Below are 18,592 nucleotides of genomic sequence, written 5' to 3'. Positions count from 1 at the left end.
TATTTTAAAATATGATGAAGGATAAGCAAATGAAATTTTAAATTTCTAATTTCTTATTTACTGCTTTGTAACTTTTTTAAAGCAAACTTTATTCATTGATTTTTTATTTAGAAAAGGTTGCTCTTTAATCACATTAGTATTGTTAAGGCCCTGAATCTAAACTAAACTAGAGAATAACTGCCAGTGGAAGCAGTTGGATTCCTTTGTAAATATAATTTCTTCACTTCAGTCTTTTTTTTAACCCTTCTCACCCAAGAATATGTTTATTGGTTTGTTTGTTTGTTTTTCTTGATATATATATAGAGAGAAACATCAGTCGGTTGCCTTTGTATGTGCCCCAACTGGGGATCCAGCCTGCAACCTTTTGGTGCACAGGACAGCACTAACCAACTGAGCCACCAGGCCAGAGCAAAGTTCTGCACTTAGGTCTTACCTGCATGTTTCCATGACCCTGTTTAGTGGGCAGTTTCTACAAAGCAGTTCTTAAGAATAGAGCTGGGGCCTGTGGAAGAGAAAAAAATGTATTGGTCCCCAATGGATTTCCCTTGACTTTGAGGACTTCCCCCTTTGTTTTCTTTCAGTTTTGATTTTGCAATTTTAGAGAAATTTATAGGAAAATGAACTTTCATCTTTTCATTTGGGGATGTTGTACTCTTTCACTTTCTCTCTCTTTCTTTCTCTCTCTCTCATACACACAGACACACCGTGTTCACTTTAAAGAAACCCTTAAATCAGCATATACTATGGATAATAGGAAGAATAGAGCTACGATTTCTCTACAAGTCATACTTAATTCACTAATCCCACTGTGCATGCAAGTTAATTTAAATAAGAAATCTAAACTCTCAGCCACATGCAGAAATCAGTCTCATCACTTTTAATCACACTGTCTATATGCCTTGTTTGGGAAGTGTCTTTCCTAGTCCCAAAGAAATGAATGTTCTATAATAATAACTTTAAGTTGTAGGCTATTACTTTTTTATGTTTGTTTCTTTTTAGTTTACTAAACTAACTTTTATGAAGCTATTTTTCCTCTAAATAAATGAAAGGAAAGCTTTATTATACTATGATTTTCAAATAATTTTAGGGTCAGAATTTCTCCATTAAAATCTTATCCTCAGTTTTATGAAGTAAGAAGTCTTAGAAGTTTAGAGTTCAAAGGTAATATCCCAGACTTTTTCAGATTCTAGTCAAGCTTCATCACTCCAACCTAACAACAAATAAAACACGGAACAAACTGAAAAATTAACAACTTTTAGTCCCATCAAAGAAGTTAGGTCACAGGGCAAATTACTGCCTCATTCACAAAGATTGGAAACAGGCAGGTAGATATAGAGAATCATTACTTAACAGAGCAGAGACCTCAGTGGGAAACAGTACCAGGGCAGGAAAACCACAACTGTAATAAAAAATTGTCTAGAAACTCAGTGTGAGTTAAAAGCTCCAGAGCAGGGACGTGGTGACAGAGGCAGGCTCTGGGCCTCCTTGGATGCCCCTGGGGCTCTGGAAGGGTTACTCGTTGCTGTGGTCTCAGCCTGACAGCTCAGTTATACACATGGATCAGGAAGGCAGTGGGAGCTCTGTTGCACATTCCAGGTCCAGGAAGAACACGAATGGATTGCTTTAGAGCAGGAATGAAAATTGCTTTTTAATGGTAGTATTATGGAAAATGCCAAGTAAAGAACTAAAGGTCAGATTATCCTTGCCTCATGGCATTCAATAAGATTTAGCAGGTATCTGTTTATTTACTAAGGGAAACCTCAATTTAACTTCTGAAAAGACAGAATGTTTTTATAAGAAACTTTTAAACAAGCATGGAATTAAAACCATTTCTCAGATTATCCCCCTAACACCTTTAAAAATGGAATATAAAGCCTATGAGACCAAGCTCCTCCTCCTGGGTAATTTCAACCTCTTCCTTACTGATGCAAGAATCAAGCAGTTCTTACCCTCACACCTCAGGAGACATCTCTATAAGAGAGAGTTCCTTTACCTGTAAATCTTCAAGCCAAGTACTTTTCCAAAGAGATCAATGCATCAATAGGCAGGAGTGTCTGAAACATTTCTGAAAGTGGTTCTTGCAGCACTATACTCATTGGCCACACTGGAATATAGGCTAGCATATCACCAAAAACATTGTTGCTGTGACAAAAAAGCTTGCACAGATGTCAGAGAAGTGGGAGAACGTGAAGCTCTTGTTTGTGAAACCTGAGAGATAGGTTGCCCTTTCCATCTTTTCTTCATTCGTCAGCAGTCAGGATGAAGTCAATTGAGTGTTTACTCCTAGTCAGAAGAGGAAAAAAGAAAAGGAATTACAAAAACAAAAAGAATATACTGAAAAACAAAAAGAAGAAAAGAGACAGAAGCCTTATGAAACAGGCTTGAAAGGCTACACTGGCCCTAACTACATAGGAGGCAGCTCCTAAAACTAGTGCTCCTCCAGTGAAGGACCCAGGACCCCAGAAGCAAGAGACCTCCAAGCCTGAGAAGAAAGAAACCTGGATAGGAAAAAACAAAATAAAGTGCAAGATGAATCAAAGAAGAAATTCCATTACTCATTCCAATAGGAGAAACTTTCACCAAAGAAAACATAGATATAAGCCCTGGCTGGTGTGGCTCAGTGGTTTGAGCACTGGCCTGCAAACCAAAAAGTTGTCAGTTCGACTCCTAGTCAGAGCACATGCCTGGGTTGCAGGCCAGGTACCCAGTTGGGGGTGTGTGAGAGGCAACCAATCAATGTTTCTCTCACACATGGATAATTCTCTCCCTCTCTTTCTCCTTCCCTTCACCCCTTTCTAAAAGTAAATAGATGAAGTTTAAAAAAAAGAAAAGAAAATGTAGAAATATAAAAATATGCCACAGGAAAAAAGTCTCCAAAAAAGAATCCTGCTCCCAACACACGCAGTGGAAAGAAAAGAAGGGCCTTTCCAGTTTTGGAGACCTCAAAGGCAGCAGAGCCCAAAAGCCCAGGTAAAGGCCCAGGAAAGAAGCCAAGAATCAAAGAATAGGCAGAGAAAGAAAGAAACTCTCTGTTGGGGAAAAGAACCCAAGACAGACACCCAAAATCCCAGAGGCCAAGTTCTTCACTGCAGGTAATAAATCTGCAAGAGAAGCTCAACAAGAGCCCCAGTCGACCTAAAAATCAGTGGCCCAACCAGGAGGAAACATCAGAGCTGCCTGGAAACTTCTGAGAAATACCCAGGTCCTGACCTCCATCATAACCTTCTCCAGGAGTGAGGCCTCAACTTAAGTATGCTTAAAACATCCACAGTATTCGTAGATGTAAGAACCAGTAGTTTGAATCCATATTTTAAATTGCTCTTTTGTGTATTTGCCAATAAAATAGAAAAGCAGTGCTTTGGCTAAAGTGTAACATTTGCTTCTGAGTAAACTAAAACAAACTAAAACCTCCATGGGGAACCCAGTCATGATGACTGGAACTTGCTTTTGTATAGGAGCTGCCATCTGGCAAGGGCAGAGGGAAAGTAACCACCATGAAATAACCAGGGCATCCTATTCTTCACAAGACCCATCCTCAAGAGAAACTTTTATCAGACTCTAACCTATGGGACTTTTATCAAAGCCCATCCTATCTAGAAGAAGAGAAATACCAACTCTAGTCCCCTCTAGCCATCCTGTAAAACCTAAGAGGATAAGAAAAGACCTGAGAGGCACTGGTGAAGTTCACAGCCCAAAGGCACAGACTCACTAACCAACTGAGAACTAATCATAGGACTATAGAACTCCTCCCTCCCAACACACCTTACTACCATATACCAAAGGTTCTTTTACCCAGAACATCATGTTCACCTTTAAACAAAAATATATGCAATGTATTAAAATGTAAAAAACAAAACAAAAAAATGAGTTTGAAGAGACAGAGAAAGCATCAGACCCAGACAGACCCAGATATGGCAGGGATATTGGAATTATGACACCATGAATTCAAAACAACTATAACTAAAATACTAAGAGCCCCAATGGAAATGGACATAACATGTAAAAATAAGTTGGTAATATAAGCAGAGAGATAGACATTCTAAGAAAGAATTCAAAATAAATGCTAGAAATTAAAAGTGCTAAACAAATAAAGAATGCATTTGAGACCTGGCTGGTGTGGCTAAGTGCTGGCCTGGAAACCAAAAGGTTGCTGGTTCAATTCCCAGTCAGGGCACATGTCTTGGGTTGCAGGCCAGGTCCCCAGTAGGGGGCACATGAGAGGCAACCATACACTGATTTTTCTCTCCCTCTTTTTCTCCTTCCTTTCCCCTCTCTCTAAAAATAAATAAATCTTTAAAAATGCATATAAAAAGAATGCATTTGATGGGTTTATTAGTTGACTGTATACAACTGAAGAAAGAATAACTGAGCTTGGGGATATGTCAACAGAAATTTATAAAACTGAAAAGCAAAGAGAAAAATGATGGAGAAAAAAAGGAAATAGAATATCCGAGAACTGTGGGGCCATTACAAAAGGTGTAACATACATGTATTGGGAATACAAGAAGAAAGACAAAAAGCACCAGAGGATATTTGAGGTAATAGTTTTCCCCAATGTCAGATAGAAAATCACACAGATCCAAGAACTTCAGAGAACATAAAGCAGGGTAAATACCAAAAAAACTACATCTAAGTATATTATATTTAACTTGCAGGAAATCAGAGATAAAAAAGAAATGTTGAAAAAAAGCCAAAAGAAAAAAAAACACCTTACTCTTATAGGGAAGCAAAAATAAGAATCACATCTCAGTGGATTGACTGCTGGCCTGAACACCAAAGGGTTGTTGGTTTGAGACCCAGTCAGGGCACATGCCTGCATTGCAGGCCAGGTTCCCATTGGAGGGGGGAACACAAGAGGCAACCACACATTGATGTTTTTCTCCGTCTCTTTCTCCCTCCCTTTGCCTCTGTCTAAAAATAAATAAATAAAAACTTTTTAAAAAAGAAAGAGAAAGCATGACCCATATACTCATATATACTCTTTAAAGAGACCCACCTAAAGAGACCCACCTCAGAAAAAAAGATATACTTACACTGAAAATGAAGGGATGGAAAAAATATTCCATGCAAATAGAAACAAAAAAAGCTGGGGTAGCAATACTTGTCTCAGACAAAATAGACTTCAACACAAAGGCCACAATAAGAGACAAAGAAGGTCACTGCATAATACTAAAGGGATTGACCCAACAAGAGGCTATAACCCTTGTAAACATATATCCACTCAACATAGGAGCACCTAAATATATAAAGAGAACTCTTGACTATTAAGAGAGAGATCAACAGCAATAGTCAGAGTAGAGGATTTTAACACTCCACTGACATCAATGGATAGATCTTCCAGACAGATATATCAACAAGTCAACAGTGACCTTAAATTACATACTGGATCAGTGGATTTAACTGATATTTATAAAACATTTCATTCAAAAGCAGCAGAATATACATTCTTATCAAAGGCACGCGGAATATTCTCAAAGATAAACAATATGTTAGGGTGCAAAATAAGCCTTAATAAGTTCAAGAAGATTGAAATTATATCAAGCATCTTCTCTGATCGCAATAGTATGAAACTAGAAATCAGTTACAATGAAAAAACTGAAAAACTTTAGAATACATGGAGGCTAAATAGATGTTATTAAACAATTAATGGGTTAACAATGAGATATATGAAGAAATCAAAAGTTACCAGGAGACAAAAGAAAATGAACACACAACACCCAAATTCTATGTGACATAACAAAAGCAGTCCTGAGAGGTATGCTCATAGCATTACAGGCCTACTTTAAAAAATAGAAAAAAATCTTAAACAATCTAACCCTACACATAACAACTCTAAAGAGTAACAAACACAGCCCAGAGTAGGTGGAAGAAAGGAAATAATAAAGATGAGAACAGAAATAAATGGCATACAACTAAAAAAATACAAAAGAACAATGAAACCAAGAGCTGGTTTTTTGAAAAGATAAACAAAATTGACAAAACTTTAACTAGACTCATCAAGAAAAAGAGAGGACCCAAACTAATAAAATCAGAAATGAAAGAGGAAAAGTAACAACTGAAACCACAGAAATACAACACAAATAAGTCCACACCTATATCGTCAATTAATATTTGACAAGAGAAGCAAAAACATACAATGGAATGAAGACAGCCTATTCAATAAAGTGTTGAGAAAATTGGACCGATACATGCAAAAAAAAATGAAACTAGACCATCAACTTATATCATGCACAATCATAAACTTCAAATGGATTAAAAACTTAAATGTCAGACTTGAAACTATGGGAGGAACTCCATCCAGCAGAATTCTCCCATTTACCTCAGATGAAAAATAAGTCGTCCCAGACACAATCTTGCTGTTCTGGCAGGAAAGGGGGTGGCAATTCCCTCTAATGGAGAAGACCCTGAGCCCCTCTCCCAAATGGCTTTACTGGGAATGGTATGTGTAGGCGTATACATCATATATGCATAGCTCATCAATCAATATCAAAAGGCTATAGTCATACAAAGACAGGTATTATCTATAGATGACAATTGAAGGAACACAGAGATCTGTCATAGGTCAGGGTCTGTTAGTCATGCTGATGCCAGAGGGTCTTTAAGACAAGTTTCATGAGATAAGGAGTTTCCTCCTTATGTCTTGAACCTAAACATCCAGTTTATATTACCAGGGCTATACAAATCTGGTTTATATTACCAGGGCTATACAAAACAAAGCAGAGCAAACTTCAGAGGATACAATGTATTTATCAGGTGTGATTCCCATGGGAACCCTTGGTATTAGAGTTGGGTCCTGTCTGCCACCTTTGTTACCTGGTTTTCCAGGGAGACTTACTAGCCCCTTTCAGAGCCTGCTATCATGGGGCTGCAGTCTCCAAAACCACACACAGAGTGGTCCCCAACACAAAACCATAAAAATCCTAGAAGAAAATATAGGCAGTAAAGTCTTGGACATTGCTTATAGCAATATTTTATCAGATATATCTCCTCAACAAAGGGAACAAAAGAAAAAAAATAAACAAATGGGACTACACCAAACTAAAAAGTTTTGCACAGCAAAGGAAAATATCAGCATAATAAAAAGACAACCCACAGAATGGGAGAACATATTTGCCAATACATCTGACAAGGGTTAATATCAAAAATTTATAAAGAACTTATACAATTCAACACCAAAAAAATCAACCCAATTAAAAAATGAACAAAGGACCAGAATAGACATTTCTCCCAAGAGGACATACAAATGGCCAACAGACATATGAAAAGATGTTCAGTGTCACTAATCATCAGAGAAATGCAAATTAAAACTGCAATGAGATACCATGTCACACCTGTCAGAATGGCTATCATCAATAAATCAATGAACAAGTACTGGTGAGGATGTGGAGAAAGGGAAACACTTTTGTCCTGTCGATGGGAATGCAGATTGGTGCAGCCACTGTGGAAAGCAATATGGAGTTAACTGAAAAAATTACAAACGGATCTTTCTTTTGACCCAGCAATCCCACTACTGGGAATATATCAGAAGGAACCCAAAACACTAATTCAGAAGAACATAAACAACCCTATTTCATTACAGTGTTATTCACAATCTCCAAGATATGGAAGCAGCCCAAGTGTCCATCAGTGGATGAGTGGCTAAAAAAACTATGGGACATTTAAACAATGGAATACTACTTGTCCATAAATATAAGAAAATTTTACCCTTTGCAATGAGATGGACCTGGAGAATATTATTCTAAGTGAAATAAGCCAGAGAGAGAAAGACAAATACCATATGATTGTGGGTGGGCAGGAGGTATAAAGTGACTAAATGGTAATGGAAAAAATGCAGTAAAAATAATCATTTAAAAAATGGGATAAGGATGTGAATAGTCACTTCTCCAGAAAGAACATACAGATGGCCAATAGACATAGTGAAAAAAATGCTCAATGTCACTAATCATCAGAGAAATGGAAATAAAAACCTCAATAAGATATCACCTCATGCCTGTCAGAATGGCCATCATCAATAAATCAACAAACAATCAGTATTGGTGAGGATATGGAGAAAGGGGAACCCTTGTGCACTTTGGTGGGAATGTAGACTGGTGCAGCCACTGTGAAAAAGAGTATGAAGTTTCCTCAAAAAATTAAAAATGGAACTGCCTTTTGACACAGCTATCTTACTTCTGGAAATATATATGAGAAAACTTGAAACACTAATCTGAAAGAATACATGCACCCTATTTTTATTATAGCATTATTTATAATAACCAAGATGTGAAAACAGCCCAAGTGTCCATCAGTAGATGAGTGGATAGAAAAGCTGTGATACATTTACACAATGGAATACCACTTGCTGTAAAAAAAGAAGGAAATCTTACCTTTTGCAACAGCATGGATGGACCTGGAGGTTATTATGCTAAGTGAAATAAGCCAGTTAGAAAAAGACAAATACCATATAATCTCACTTATATATGGAACCTAATGAATAAAGTTAATTGATGAACAAGATAGAAATAGTGGCATGGATACATGGAACAGACTGAAAGCTGTCAGGAAAGGGGAGTCAGGGGTCTGGGTGATAGAAGGTGAAGGGATTAAGCAAAACACACACACACATAACAAACAGACACAAACAACTGTGGTGATAGCCAGAGGGAAAGAGTGGTGGATGTAGTTGGAGACTGGCAAAGGGGAGATAAATAGGAAAGGAAAGAGATTTTGCTTTGGGTGATGGGAGCATGATGCAGTGTGCAGATGATGTTTTGTTTAGTTGTACACTTGAAACCTGTATGATTTTCTGAATCAGTGTCATCCAATAAATTCAAAAATACACTTCTAAATAACACATCAGTCAAAGAAGAAACTTCAAGAGATATTTTAAAGTATTTTGAACTACTTATAAATGAAAATACAACTTATCAAAATTTGGGGATGCAGTGGAAGCAGTGCTTAGATAGAAAATTATATCAGTGATGCATATATTAGAAAAGAGGAAAGACCTAAAAATGAAAAGTATATACCCTAGGAAACTAGAAAAATAATCAAAATAAAGGCAGCAGAAGAAAAGAAGTAAAAGTTGGAGCAGATATCAGTGACATTGAAAACAAGAAATCAGAGAAAATCAATAAAACTAACAGCTGTTTTTTAAAAAGATAAGTAGCATTGATAAATTTTTAGCTACACTAAGAAAAAAGAGAGCAAAGAAAAATCACTAGTATCAGAAATGAAAGAGGGGATGTCACTGGAGATCCCATAGACAGTAAAAGGATAACAAAGGCATATTGTGAACAACTCTGTGCCCACAAATTTGATAACCTAGATGAAATGGACCAATTTCTTCAAAGATACAATCCGCCAAAATGCACACAAGAAGAAACAGATAATCTGAATAGGCCTATATCTATTAAAGAAATTGAATCAACAATTAGTAACCTCCCAAAACAGAAAGCACCAGACTCAGATGGCTTCACTGGCGAACTTTACCAAGCATTTCCACAGAGGTGTCCAACCTGTGGTCCATGGGCCACACGCGGCTCAGGATGGCTATGAATGTGGCCCAACACAAAATCATAAATTTACTTAAAACATTATGAGATTTTTTTTGTGACTATGTGTCACAATGTATTTAATGTTTGGCCCAAGACAACTCTTCTTTCAGTGTTACAAAGTCTCTTCCGGTGTGGCCCAGAGACATCAAAAGGATGGACCCATGACATTATAACTATTCTCTACAATCTCTTCCAGAAGATAGAAGCAGAGGGATACTTCCCAATTCATTATTTGAGGACAGTATTACCCTCATATGAAAACCAAAGACTTTACAAGAAAATTAGAGACCAATATCTCCCAAGAATATAGGTGCAGAAATCCTCAGCGAAATATTAACAAATCAAACTTAACAGTGTCTAAAAACTATGTCACAACCATATGGGAATTACCCAATGGTTCACATTTGAAAATTATTTAATGTGATTCATCACATCAACCAGCTAAAGAAGAAAAATCACATGATAATATCCATAGGTTAAGGAAAGGCATTGGACAAAATACAACACCTATTCGTGATTTAAAAGGAAAAAAAGTCTCATCAAATAGGAATAGAATGGAACTTCCTCACTTTGATAAAGAACATCAGATAAAAATCAACAGCTACCATCACTTAATGGTGAGAAAATAGATGTCCCCCTAAGATCAGGAACAAGACAATCATGCCTTCTCTCACCACTCCTTTGAAATATCTTACTGGAAGTCCTGCCTAATACAATAAGAAAAGAAAAAATAAAAGGTATACAGATTGGAAGGAAGAAATAAAAGTGCCTTTGTCTGCAGATGAAATGATTGCCTATGTACAAAATCCTAAAAATCAAGGAGAAAATATTTCTGGATCAACTACTAAGCCAATACAGTCATAACTCTGAGATACAGCAGGTTCATTTTCAGACCACTACAATAAAGCAAAGAATAAGGCGAGTCCCATGAGGTTTTGGGTTTCTCAGTGCACGTGAAAGTTATGTTTACACTGCACTGTGTACACTGTGTGGCCCATTGAGTGTGCAATAGCATTATGTCTTTTTAAAATCAATGCAAATACCTTAATTTAAAAATACTTTATTGCTGAAAAAGTCTTATCATCATCTGAGCCTTTAGCAAGTCATGATTTTTTTGCTGGTGGAAGGTCTTGCCTTGATTTTTGCTGTCTTCTAACTGATCGGTTGCTGAAGGTCAGGGTGGCTGTGGCAATTTCCTAAAATGATATAACAGTGAAGGTTACCACATAAATTGACCCTTTCTTTTTTCCTTTTTATTGAATTTATTGGCACTGGTTAACAAAATTAAACAGGTTTCAGGTGCACAATTCTATAATACTTCATCTGTACACTGTATTCTGTGTGCACTGCTCCAGACTCTTCCATTCACAAACAATTTCTATTGCATGTGATGTTGTTTGGTAGGATTTCACCCACAGTAGAACTTCTTTCAAAATTGGAGTCAATTCTGTCAGATTCTGCCACTGCTTTGTCAACTAAGTGTGTGTAATCTTCTAAATCCTTTGTTGTCATTTTAACAATTTTCATTGCATCTTCACCAGAAGTAGATTCTATCTAAAAAAAAACAAAACTTCCTTGCTCATTCATAAGAAGCAACTTTTTATCCATTAAAGTTTTATCATGAGATTGTAGCAATCCAGTCACATTTTCAGGCTCCACTTCTAATTCTAGTTCTCTTGGTATTTCTACCACATCTGCCGTTACTTACTTCACTGAAGTCTTTAACTTACTAAAGTCATCCATGAGGATTGGAATTAACTTCTTCCAAATTCCTATTCATATTGATAATTTGACCTTTTCCCATGAATCACAAATATGCTTAATAACATCTAGAAGGGTGAGTCCTTTCTGGGTTTTTTATTTATTTTGCCCAGATCCATTAGAGAAATTAGTATCTATGGTAACTATAGCATTATGAAATGCATTTCTCAATAACACTTGAAAGTAGAAATTACTTCTTTATCCAGGGGCTACAGAGTGGTTGTTCTGTTAGCAGTCATGAAAACAACATTAATCTCATTGTACATCTCCATCATGCTCTTGGATAACCAGCTGCATTGTCAATGAACACTAACATTTTCAAAGGAAACTTTTCTCAGCAGTAGGTCTCAATGGTGGGCTTAAATATTCAATAAAGCATATTACAAGGAGATGTGCTATCATCATAGTTTTGTTCCATTTATAGAGCACAGAAAGAAGTAGATTTAGTATAATTCCTATAGGCCCTAGGATTTTTTGGAATGAAAAATGAGCATTGGCTTCAACTTAAAGTCATCTGCTGTGTTAGCACTGAATGAGGGAGTCAGCCTGCCCTTTGAAGCTTTGAAGCCAGCCATTGACTTCTCCTCTCTACCTATGAAAATCCTAGAAGGAATCTTTGGTTATAAAGCTGTCTCATCTACATTGAAAATCTGTTGTTTGGTGTAGCCACCTTCTTTAATTATCTTAGCTAGATCTTCTGGATAACTTGGTAAAGCTTCTACAACAGCACTTGCTGCCTCACCTTGCACTTCTGTGTTATGAAGACTTTTTTCCTTAAACCAGATGACAAACATTAGTTAGCTTCAAACTTTTCTTCTGCAGCTTGTTCACCTTTCTTGGCTTTTATAGAACTGAAGAGAATTAGAGGCTTGCTCTGCATTAGGCTTTGGCTTAAATGAATGATGTGACTGGTTTGATCTTTTACCCAGACCACTAAAACTTTCTCCATTTCAACAATAAGGCTGTTTCACTTTCTTATCATTTGTATGTTCACTGGAGCAGCACTTTCTTTTTCCATCAAAAACTTTTCCTTTGGCCCTGGCTGGTGTGGCTCAGTGGATTGAGCACCAGCCTGTGAGCCAAGACTTCCCAGTACAGGTCCCCAGTAGGGGGTGCACGAGAGGCAACCACACACTGATGTTTCCCTCCCTCTCTTTCTCCCTTCTCCTCTAAAAATAAATAAATAAAATCTTTAAAAAAACACAACTTTATCCTTGCATTCACAATTTGGCTAATTGTAAAGTGCAAGAAGCCTAGCTTCAGCTTAACTCAGCTTCCTACATGCCTTCCTCACTAAGCTTAATCATTTCTAGCTTTTTTTAAATGTAATTTTTAAAAATATTTTATTCATTTCTTTTTTTAGAGAGGGAAGGGAGGGAGAGAGAGAGAGAGGGAGAGAGAGAAACGTCAATGTGCAGTTGCTGGGGGTCATGGCCTGCAACCCAGGCATGTGCCCTGACTGGGAATCGAACCTGCGACACTTTAGTTCACAGCCCTCACTCAATCCACTGAGCTACACCAGCCAGGGCTAAGTTTTGTTTTGTATGTACCACACATGAGATCATATTGTATTTGTCCTTCTCTGACTTGCACTTAGTATAATGCCCTCAAAGTCAATCCATTTGGTCACAAATGACAAACTTTTCTTCTTTTTATGACTGAATAATATTCTACCTTATATATATACACACCCCATTTTTGGTATCCTTTTATTCATTGATAGGCACTTAGGTCATTTCCATGACTTGGCTATTGTAAGTAATGCTGCAATGTAGATGGTGGTACACATATGTTTTTCAGTTAATGTTTTCTTTCTTTCTTATTTTATACAAATACCCAAAAGTGGAATTGCTGGATCAGAAAGGGGTCACAGAGAAAGAATGCACTTAAGCTGTTTAAAGAACCTTAAAAAGCATTAGAAATTATTATTTATAGTGAATGAATGTAGCCATTTAATTTACAGATGGCAATTTGCAGTATAACAATCCATCTTTATATATATCTGTCACTAATCATCAGAGAAATGCAAAGTAAAACCACAAAGAGATACCATCTCACACCTGTCAGCATAGCTGTCATCAGTAAATCGACAACCAGCAAGTGCTGGCGGGGATGTGAATAAAGGGAACACTTGTGCACTGTTGGTGGGAATACAAAAGGTGTAGCCACTGTGGAAAACAGTATGGAGTTATCTCAAAAAATTATAAATAGAACTGCCTTATCACCCAGTGATTCTATGTCTGGGAATATGTATGAAGAAACCTGAAACACTAATTCAAAAGAATATACATGTATGTAGCCCTGTGTTCATTGCAGCATTATTACAATAGCCAAAATTTGAAAGCAGCCCAAGTGCCCATCGGTAGACGAGTGGATCAAAAAGTTACAATAGTACAAAAGTTACAATTGAATACCATGCAGCTGTTTAAAAAGAAGGAAATCTTACCTTTTGTGACAGCATGGATGGACCTGGTTAGTACTATACTAGGCGAAATAAGCCAGTCAGATAAAAATAAGTACCAGGTGATTTCACTTATCCGTGGAATCTGATCAACAAAAACTAACAAACAAATAGAAACAGACTCATAAATACAGATAACAGACTGACAGAGCTGTCAGAGGGGAGAGCAGTTTGGGGACCGGGTGAAAAAGATGCAAAGATTAAGCAAAAAAAAAAAAAAAAAACAAAACCCTTATTGACACAGCCAACAATATGGTGATTACTAGAAGGACAGGCAGGTGGAGGAGGTAAAAAAGGGTAATGTGGGGATGGGTGGTGATGGAAGACGACTTGACTTAGGGTAGTGAACACACAATGTACTATACATACAATATATTATAGAATTGTATACCTGAAACCTACATAATTTGATTAAGCAATATCACCCCCTTAGATTCAATTAAAAAATGAAGTACTTATATTAGATTAAAAAAAATACTATGGATTCCCCTGTTAATAGGGTCTTTCTTTTGTATCTAATTGTCAGAAAGAAAATGTCTACTACTTTATCCATACTCACCTTGTCCACTTCTGCTTCCCACACATAACTAATATACTTTATGTTATCCCAAAACTCAGGTTTCACTCTTTCCAGCCCTTACCTCCTTTAATAATTTATGCCAAATATCAACTGAGTTATACTTTCAATACAAAGATTTATTCTGCTCCTGTTAAGAAATTTGGCACCCTGCAACTGAGATCTTCAATAAATTTGAGAACTTATAACAGCCAGTCATCATCTTATTCTTGGTGGAAAAGCTCCTTTAAAATATAAAATGAAGTAAATCTCATATTGCCATGACATTTTAAAAATGTCATATATTGTGAGAAATATTTAGAACTTAAAAGGATGCACATACAGTTTTAAAATATTTTTAAATGAAAAATTTTGTCTATAATGTCCCATAAATTGACAGGGATTTTGGAGTATATGTTAAACAGATATTTCCTCAACCCAGTTAACAAGCAACATTAGTCTACACCAGCGATTTTTAACTTTTCACCTCATGGCATGCATAAACATTACTAAAATCCTGTGGCATGCCAAAAAATATTTTTTTGCAATCTGACATAAATAGGTATAATTTTGACTGATTTACAAAAAAATTAAAATAATAGTAATTACCTACCCTTTTCACTTCAAAGTGACTTTTTAAAAAATCAGGTGCCTATATTTTTTTTGTAAGAATGTCTGGTATCAAGAATTAACCAATAGCATGCAACTTTATTATGTAACGTGACCAGTTAGATGCAAATCTTTTATGTGACCTACATATTTATGGTTCAAGACAAGGCATTCACACTGGATGGCTATTGTTGGGTTGGCTGTTGTCGTTTTTTTTATTTGGCAATCTAAGGCACAGGTGGCAAACACAAGGCCCTTGGGCCAAATCTGGCCCTCCACCTGGTTTTATCCTGTCCAGCACCTTGTTTCTACCCAGCGGCAATGCCGGACTCTCACTTAACTGTTAAGGAGTAATTACATTTATACAGTCCTAAAATTACATTTGGCCCTTTGAAGGCAACCGAGAGGCTGATGTGGCCCCCTGTGAAAATGAGTTTGACACCCTTGATCTAAGGGAAAAGAGGTCAGTGCCCTTGACTAAGTAGCCCAGTATTGCAGGTTTTAAAAATTGTTGTGGCATACCAGTTGCAAATCCGTGGTCTACACTATGTATCATTAGATAAGACAGGCTATTTACAGGATATTTGATAAAATAGAATTCATCATTTAGATGTATATACCTATGTCTATGTGTACATATAGATTTTTTGTATTTCAGGAGTTTTACATGTTATGATATGGTGTGCAGTCTGGTCACTCTCAGGCCCTGTTTTCTTTGGTGGAAATTTATTTGGACTATTAATTACCTTTTATTGCTCCATAATGGGGGGCAAACTTTTGGAACTCATTAGAATACCATCAGTGCCTCAACTTCCACCTCTTCTTGGTAAGGGTATAATTACCTCTAATTTCTTTTTTATTCACTTATATGTAAATTATGCATGTATTCTAGTCAAAGTAAGTATAATTTAGAAATGTTTTAATGTAATATTATTTATATAGCTTCTTTATATGTGTATGTACCATATGTGTGTGTATATAGCTTGTTTATAGAAATATTTATTCTCTCTATATATATATCTCCAGAGATTTTTTCTAAAATATTTTTAAATAATTTAAATATATTCAATATATGATTCTCGTTGCTATATCATTTAATAGAACATTTTTACTTAATTTTAAATGTATTATAGAAAAGGAAAATGTTGGAAAAGACTGAATTTTTCTGTAGATAACCTAACTCATATACAATTACAAGATTCAAATATTATAGTATCTGAGGCACCAAAAAGTCTCACAGTTTTTGACTAAGCTGTTTGGGCATCTTCACTATGTGTATTCATAGATATATCATCTGCCTAACAAATGTCATACCCTATTCTCCATCCCATTACATAACTAACTCTCCAGGTAGACAGAGGAAAATACATGGAAGAAGTTCTATCAGAGGTGTCCCATGTCTTCTACATATTCAATATATCCAAATGTTCTGTAGAATGTCAATAAAAATAATCTCTCCATTTTATCTCTAATACCCTTTCTATGTCCATAACACTCGTTCAGCACTTTTTAAGTATTCATTGAATCTCTTCCCCTCTTCTTCAAAGCTTTCACTCTTGCTCTAGCTTAAGCTATTTGTTTCCAGCTATATCATGGCTTTTTAAAAAATATATATTTTATTGATTATGCTATTACAGTTGTCCCATTACCCCCTTCATTCCCTCCATCCTGCATACCCTCTCCCACCCATATTCCCCCCTTTAGTTCATGTCCATGTGTCATAAGTTTTTTAGCTTCTACATTTCCCATACTATTCTTGCACTCTCCCTGTCTATTTTCTACCTACCATCTATGCTACTTATTCTCTGTAACTTTTCCCCCTCTCTCCTCCTCCCACTCTCCTGTTGATAACCCTCCATGTGATCTCCATTTCTGTGGTCCTGTTCCTGTTCTAGTTGTTTGCTTACTTTCTTTTTGTTTTTGTTTTAGGTGTGGTTGTTAATAATTGTGAGTTTGCTGTCATTTCACTATACATGTTTTTATCTTCTTTTTCTTAGATAAGTCCCATTAACATTTTATATGATAAGGGCTTGGTGATGATGAACTCCTTTAACTTGACCTTATCTGAGAAGCACTTTATCTGCCCTTCCATTCTAAATGAAAGCTTTGCTGGATAGAACAATCTTGGATGTAGATGCTTGCCTTTCATGACTTGGAATACTTCTTTGCAGCCCTTCTTTGCCTGTAAGGTCTCTTTTGAGAAATCAGCTGACAGTCTGATGGGAACTCCTTTGTAGGTAACTGCCTCCTTTTCTCTTGCTGATTCTAGAATTCTCTCCTTCATTTTAATCTTGGCTAATGTAATTACAATGTTCCTTGGTATGTTCCTTCTTGTGTCCAACTTCTTTGGGACTCTCTGAGTTTCCTGGACTTCCTGGAAGTCTATTTCCTTTGCCAGATTGGGGAAGTTCTCCTTTATTATTTGTTCAAATAACTTTTCCACTTGTTGCTCTTCCTCTTCTCCTTCTGGTACCCCTATAATTTGGATGTTGGAACGTTTAAAGATGTCCAGGAGGTTCCTAAGCCTCTCCTCATTTTTTTGAATTCTTGTTTCTTCCTTCTTTTCTAATTGTATGTTTTTTTCTTCATTCTGGTCCACTCCATTGATGTGAGACCCAGCTTTCATTCCATCACTATTGGTTCCCTGTGGATTTTTCTTCATTTCACTTATTGTAGTCTTCATTTTTTCATCTAATTTGTGACCAAAATCAACCAATTCTGTGAGCATCCTGATCACCAGTGCTTTGAACTGTGCATCTCATAAGTTGGCTATCTCTCAGTTGCTTAAAAGTACTGATTGTGAGGCTTTCAATTCTGTTTGAACCATTGTTTTTTTTCTTTGGTGTGGTCACACCTGTTATGTCTGAGGGGCAGAGCCTTAGGTGTTCACAAGGGTGGGGCACCCCAGTTGCTGGGTTGTGATGTTATACGTGGGGGCAGGGACTGAGAGGGAATAATGGTGCTTGCTCCGCTCTGCCAATTTCAGTCCCTTCTACAGCTTCCCTGGAGCAAACTGGGCCCCTCTGGTGCCAATTCCCATGTGGGTGGGCTTGTGCACCCCCTGGGACTTTCCAACGACCTCTCCTGTGAGGCTGGGAGTCTCTCCCTGTGCCTCAACCCCCACAGGTATTTTCAATCAGTGTCCCAAGGCTCTATTTCCCAGCACTGTGATCCTGGTTTATGCAGTGTCTTGCTTCACAATCGCTGCCTCGCTGGGTCTGCTGGTGCCACCCCTCAGCCAGGGTCTGCCAGCTGCTGCTGCACTCTTGCGCACCCTGGATGCCTTACGTGCCTGGTCCCAATGCTGTCTGCTCTCTGAGCCATGACCAGCACCAGGCTGCCCAACTCCACCCCTCCTACCAGTCTGGATGAATAGGCCTATTTTAACTTCTTGGTTGTCCGATTTCCATAGAGTTCAATTCTCTGTCAGTTCTGGTTGTTATTCTGTTTCTAAATTGTTGTTGTCCCTATCTTGGTTGTGCAAGGAGGCACAGTGTGTCTACCTATGCCTCCATCTTGGCAGGAAGTCAGACTATGGCTTTTAACTGGCCTCTCCTCCAATTTTATGCCTATCTAATTCACCAAGGTCATTACATTGCAAGGTAAATGCGAGAGAAAATGCGAGGCTCATTATCTCTCACTTCCTGCTTAAAACTTTCCCATCATGCC

The 18,592-nt window shown here is 37.2% G+C and overlaps 1 protein-coding gene across 1 annotated transcript in view; it reads left to right on the top strand.

The window, feature by feature from the left end:
- SLC9B1 (solute carrier family 9 member B1) overlaps positions 1-18,592 on the top strand; it is a 59,053-nt gene that overhangs the window by 2,833 nt on the left and 37,628 nt on the right. Inside the window, exon 3 of the mRNA XM_045820180.1 lies at positions 15,582-15,749. Within this exon, the coding sequence (XP_045676136.1) occupies positions 15,582-15,749 (168 nt within the window). The remainder of the gene's footprint in view (positions 1-15,581; positions 15,750-18,592) is intronic.

This window comes from Phyllostomus hastatus, unplaced genomic scaffold (assembly GCF_019186645.2).
Source record: "Phyllostomus hastatus isolate PE091 unplaced genomic scaffold, TTU_PhHast_1.1 phas_scaffold_39, whole genome shotgun sequence".
Taxonomy (NCBI): domain Eukaryota; kingdom Metazoa; phylum Chordata; class Mammalia; order Chiroptera; family Phyllostomidae; genus Phyllostomus; species Phyllostomus hastatus.
The sequence above is the reverse complement of the archived record's forward strand: the minus strand, read 5'-3'. Positions and strand labels throughout refer to the sequence as shown.